The sequence below is a fragment of the Rosa rugosa genome, chromosome 4 (assembly GCF_958449725.1).
Source record: "Rosa rugosa chromosome 4, drRosRugo1.1, whole genome shotgun sequence".
NCBI classification, from domain to species: domain Eukaryota; kingdom Viridiplantae; phylum Streptophyta; class Magnoliopsida; order Rosales; family Rosaceae; genus Rosa; species Rosa rugosa.
In genome coordinates, this window is record NC_084823.1 from 45,367,075 (window position 1) to 45,373,229 (window position 6,155).

A 6,155-nucleotide genomic window follows, 5' to 3' on the forward strand; every position below is an offset into this window, starting at 1 on the left:
CGTCTGGTAAGATGGAGTCAGTGGCTGACGTCAGCCACGTGGGGGGCGGGCCGAGCTGGAGCGTTTGCTTGACTGGTCAGGAGTTTAGTCAGGGCCCTGCCCTTTTGTTTCGCCTTGGTCATGCAAAGCCAAGTTTTGGCTGGTGAAGAATCCATCAGTGGAAGATGAAAATTCCTTCAGCTGGGCAACACATCATCAATTCTGAGCTGGTGCCCGGTCAAGTAGAGACCGGTGGACTTGCTCTAACCAAAAGAAAATAGTCGCCGCCATAGTACTCCTCATCCTTATCATCAAGTGACCCACCGACAGGCCACCACCGCAGCCTCATGTCTAGCACAAATTTTGTTAACTCTCTCCAACCCTAGTTCTCTCCTGTTTTGTCGGTACTCCCATAAAGCAAATATTATCATAATTCAATTAATCATTACATTTCTTCACGAAATCAAGTGAAATTACCCACATGACAGCTTGTACTAGAGAATTTCTCTCTCAGGGACAGAGCTGAAGAGGCCATGTACTCGAACTAGAGATCTAAGCCAACTCATCCCTGAACCACTGCGCTTCGAATACCCGTATTACCTCTACTCTCATAAAATATAGTTATAATGCAACATTACATGTACTTTCATTGATCCGCCCTACCATCCACGTATAAGAACTTTCCACAAATCTTCTTATTATTATTCATAAAAGTCCAACTTGTCTTTTGTTTTCTTTTAACACCCACCCGTCCCCAACCCGACCCGTAATGAAAAAGGAGCTGCCAGCTTGGCCCATTATCTAGAAACAAAACATCGGCTTCATCGGAAAAATTGACCTTTTCGATTTTCCGACGCGGAAAAGAAATTTATTACGCGCAACATTTCCTTCCTTTTTTTTTTTTTGACAAGAAACATTTCCTTCCTTAAATAATAGGGAATGAAAAAAAAAGCCGGCCCACTCTTCCTTGTAACTTCCTTTGTATTTATTATTATAACATTCAAAGTCTTCCTTCCCTGATAAGCATTTCAAAATTTTCTCTTAAAGTCTCTCCAGTACTTTTCTCTATTCGTTTTTGGTCGCTCTCTCTCTCTCTCTCTCTGAGCTCGGATCTCGGCGGCCATGGCGGCGTCTCAGGCGAACATGGAGAAGATGCAGGTCCGCCAGAATTACCGCAATCTCTGGCACTCTGACCTCATGGGAACCATTCAGGCCGATACTCGCTGTAATTCTCTTTCTCTCTCTCTCTCTCTTTCCAACTCGAATTTACATCTGAGGAGATTATGTGTCTGATACGCTTTGCATGTTTGCTGCAGATTGCTGCTTCTCGTTTTTTTGGTGAGCGATCTTGATCCGCTTCGATTACTTCTTCTTTGATTATTGTTCGATTCTTTGCTTCGCTTCCTGTTAGATCTGAATTAGCTTTCACCATTCTTTGTTGTTTATCGTCTTCCGTTGACTTGCTCTTACCTTCGTTGACTTCCCTTTTTTTCTTTTTTCATGTTGATAAGAACTTAATTGGCCTCAAAATCGCGGAGTACTTCATGGAAATGTAGTGCAAATCTTAATTAGGCTATAGGATGTAAAGCTTCATTGGAAATTTGTAATTGAAGAAACAGCGAATTCAGTTTTCATTCTAAATTGGATATTTATCTGCCCACTGTGTCACGAAATGGTTTCTTTGACCTGTCAAGTGTTTCAAGTCTCTTGCTTATTGGATTTCTCAGTGTCATTTGGGAGCTGTTACTCTCAAATGATTCTACTCGTTAAGAATAAACAAAACAAAATCATTAGGGGGTTCTATGTGATAAGAGTCATAAGACTGGGTATACTATATTGCGTGTCCCAGTTCATCTACAAGGACATTGTTTCATATGAGATCAGCATTTGAGGAATACTGATTAACATGTAGTAGGACATGTGTAGTGACCCAATTACATTATTTCTCGTCATATCTAATGAAAGCGGATTCTATCGTATACCTTTTGGTTTAGTGTAAATATTGGTATTGTCTTGTGAATTGTGGTGCATATCTGGTGAGCAAATTTCTGTCATCCCATCATATGAAATTAATTAATCAAATGTACTCATGCATTGTCTTCTGAACACCACCCTTTGTGCTTCAACCTTGGCAGTCTCCTTTTTTTTTTTTTTTTTTGTATTTATTTTGGTTCTTAATTGTTGGCTTGCAATTTTCATTTCTCACTATTTATGGGTTGCAATGATGAATTTTGGCTACAATTATAGCGCGTTGTACTTTTGTTTCCTTGTAGTGCACCGTGTGCATCATACTTGCTCCGGAAAAGAGCTCTTTACAATGACATGTCAAGGTAATATGTACCTTTCACTTCCTTGGAACTCTAGAATGAAGTAAGCTTAGCCTTTGTTCTGATTATTGTCCATTTGTTTGTTGTAGATATGTATGCTGTGCTGGTTATATGCCCTGCAGTGGTAGATGTGGGGAAAGTAAATGCCCTGAATTTTGCCTGGCCACTGAGGTATATTCAACTTAATTTAAGATGGTTCTTACCTAGTATGTAGTCTCCTTACACATTTGACTTTATCATGTATTTAGGGTCGTAATACTTTTAGTTCAGTCTAGTAGATTTTACAATTTTCTCAAAGCGTCTTTGTGTCATGCCTTTGATAGAGAGTGGTCACATTGACATCTAGTCAGCTAGTAACTACAGATGACCTTTACAGTTTAAAGAAATTTAAAAGACATCGAGTTTTTTTTCGAAGTACATATCTCTTAATACTTTTTTCATCTACTTTAGACTAACTCTTAATGACATCTCAAAATCAGACTGACTGGGATTAAAGTTAAAAAATTAATAAGCTAATCTAAGCAAGCTGTTGTTATTGCACGACAGAACCTATACTGTCTACACAATAGTTTCTTGAAGCACTGAGGATAGCAACTAGTGCTGAGATCAGAAACATAACAAGGAAAGGGGATCTGTTGTTTCTAATTAGCAGAATATAGGTGCATTTATTAAATGCAGTACAGAGAAACCAATCCATTTGCTATCTCAATGCCATCAGTCCTAAATATCATCAAATTTGCTAGATTTGACCTGGCTCTATCCCTTCATGGAGTTTCCAATGGGCAATCATATCACTTCTTCACGAGGAGTACTTGAGGGTCAAAATTTGCTTTAGTAAGGTGAATTTGAGGGAGTAATAATCTTCACCATAGAAAGAAGAAAAACCTTCTGACAGCCACCTAACAATCTAACAAAATAGCAGATAGATGAACATCCCTAATGACCGTGATAGAAGCCCAAAGAGATGACTAGGATAACATTATCACACAGCTTCACCGCATCTGTCCCCTGTAATCCTAAAAAATTCGTCCATTTCTCTCCATCCAGATAACTGAACTAGCAATTCCTATAGGTCCTCTCCTCCACTAAAGCCAATGTCCAACAATTACACCTCTCTATCATTACCTATGGTACTCATGCTTCCCTGAACAATCTTAGCCATAAGTTTACAGCCCCCGGCAATGATGCAAAACATGATTAGCACTCTTCCCTATGTAATAACTGAGAATGATTTGAAATTATGTTCAGTAAAAGTTTATTTGATACTTCAGTATCTTGTAACTTGGATTTGCAGCTGCAGAGAGCTTCTCCTTCTTTAGATTTTAATTTCCTTTCTATGTTTGATGTTTCAGGTGTTTTTGTGCTTTGGGAATTCCGTGGCTTCAACTCGCTTTCTGTTGCAAGATGAATTTAATATTCAGACCACGCAGTGTGATAATTGCATCATTGTACCTCTCTATCATGTTTTTCGCTTGTGCACATAACACACGCAAGCACCCGTATGCTCACACTCACACACAGGGTCACCCATTTCCACACACAATGCAACTCTCATTTAGCGGAGACCCTGAGCAACTCTCACTCAGCAGATCTATTATTTTTGCAAGTTAATGTAAAGTAATGCTGACTTTTAACTTTTAGTCATGATTCCTCTTGTTATCAGGGTTTCATGGTCTGCCTACAACAAGTTGCATGTATTTTCTCCATAGTTGCAATGCTAGTTGGAAGTGAAGAAATCTCAGAGGCGTCTCAGTTATTGAACTGTTTGGCTGACGTGGTGTACTGCAGGTGAGTTGTTCTCTTTTTCCCATTGATCTTTCTCCACCAAGGTGGACTGCAAGTTAGTGATCTTACATTTGATTTCTTGTGCAGTGTGTGTGCATGTATGCAGACACAACACAAGATTGAAATGGATAAGCGTGATGGCATGTTTGGACCCCAACCAATGGCAGTACCTCAGTTTCAGCAGATGTCTCGCATTGATCAACAAATTCCTCCCAATGTCGGATATCCTCCTCAACCAGTATACGGGCAACCCTATGGGTATCCACCTCCTCCTCAGGCTCAAGGCTATCCTCCAGCTGGATACCCTCCACCTGGTTATCCACCTTCTAGGTGATTTGGCTGTGTTGCTCATTCATTTGCAATCTTTGCGGACATCTATTCAGTTGCCTGTCAGTTTGCAAGTATTGTTACCATGAAGTACCAAGTTGTGTATGTTTTGACCTTGGCACTTATCGTTTTACTTGCAAGAGGTTTGGCAAATCAATCTTTGAATACATGCCAAACTTATAACAAATATATCTTCATGATCATCTTTCAGTGTTTTTTTCCTTTTACATCTATGGTTGTTTCTTGTTTGTATGGATTTGCAGTACCTGATGCAATTTGTTACATTTGGAATGGAACTAAACTAATATTTCCACAAGAAAAATTTGCTCCTGTTTACTCGACCATTTTATTTCTTTTTGGGGTTTCCATTATCCTCATGGAATATCGCAGCCCAAGCTAACAAATGCCTAAATTTAAAATTATTAACCCAAAGAATTCACAAGTTATGATTTCTTCTCACGGACTATGACTAAAAAGGTTGTCGAACTCTGTCAGGTAAATAGAGAACAGAGGCTGAGATCACATCTCAAAAACATCAATATCGGCTCGAACTATACTTCCCGAATTGAGACATGACACACTACTAATTCCTTCCTACCTCGTACTAAACGAGGAAATGTCGATCACTTGTTCATTGATAATCAACACTATAGAGCAACTCGGTGAGAAATTTTTGGATGATACAGTCAAACTAGCTCAGCATGACGCACCGGCACCGGGCACGGTGAACTTAGGAACTCCTCAAATTGAGGTCACATCCGAGGCAGAAGTGAAGGCCACTGGTATATGCCAGAGCTGACTGTTTTGAACTTGTATGAGCTAATAGGTATGTACCTGCCCTTTTTAAGTTTCTGTGTTGTTTAAGATTGTAATGAATGTAGGTTTTTAACTTGGTTTTGGCTAAAATTGTGATGAATCTGGATCATCAGACTAGCTTTGGTACTAGCTAGAGAGATTTGATTCAAGCGTCAATCATTCTATTCCATACAGGACCAAGAACAATGTATCAAAATAACCAAAATCAAAGTGGCAAAGAATGTTAATCCTAGCCAGCTAACTAGTTTGCACTCCCATCTACACAGATCCATCGACGAAGATAGCGTTGCAGTTGAGATTAGGATTGATTGCGGAATTCAGCAGCACTCGGATCGAATGCCTCCATGATACCACTGCATTGATTTGTAGGTTTTATCCCGTAAAGAGTTGTTGCACTCTGGCTTGCCATTCCCATCTACACCACCAAAGCATGCAATTTGTAAATTTAAACATATATAAAACAGTATATGTTTATAGTCCATGATTTTGATTATCAGCTAGTTCTGGTCTTATAGAATTACTTACTGGCATTATTGCCTAGTTGTCTGCTCTCAGCAGAGATGTCCTCATCATCAAAGACATAGCAGAGGAGCCACATGAGGAACATGCACACATTTTTTTGACATAGCCATAGCCAATTTTGCTCTGTATGCAAGTCTCGGTATTCTATAGAATCAACTCTGTGTGGTTTAGGCCATGCTAGCTTGGTGATGGTTTGTAGACACTGCAGAAGTAGAACCACATTTATGGTGAAATTTAGATCTGTTATGCCTTTGCCGTTACAGGCCGGCTTTAAGAAATCTTTGTGAACATCCGGTTGGGTATCGGCCGGATTTTTCTGTTTTGGGCAGGCTTAGCCGCCTGTGTATAAAAGCCTGATTAATTTATGGAGTTGCTATATATCCTAAATCCTTCTACCAT

The 6,155-nt window shown here is 39.6% G+C and overlaps 1 protein-coding gene across 1 annotated transcript; it reads left to right on the forward strand.

The window, feature by feature from the left end:
* The first annotated feature begins 984 nt into the window (after nt 1-984).
* On the forward strand, nt 985-4,645 carry LOC133744161 (uncharacterized). The gene is made up of 7 exons (XM_062172306.1): nt 985-1,204; nt 1,296-1,317; nt 2,253-2,309; nt 2,396-2,477; nt 3,659-3,754; nt 3,970-4,094; nt 4,179-4,645. The coding sequence occupies exons 1-7, from the start codon at nt 1,102-1,104 to the stop codon at nt 4,423-4,425; spliced, it is 732 nt and encodes a 243-aa protein (XP_062028290.1). The 5' UTR covers nt 985-1,101; the 3' UTR covers nt 4,426-4,645.
* The last annotated feature ends 1,510 nt before the right edge of the window (nt 4,646-6,155 follow it).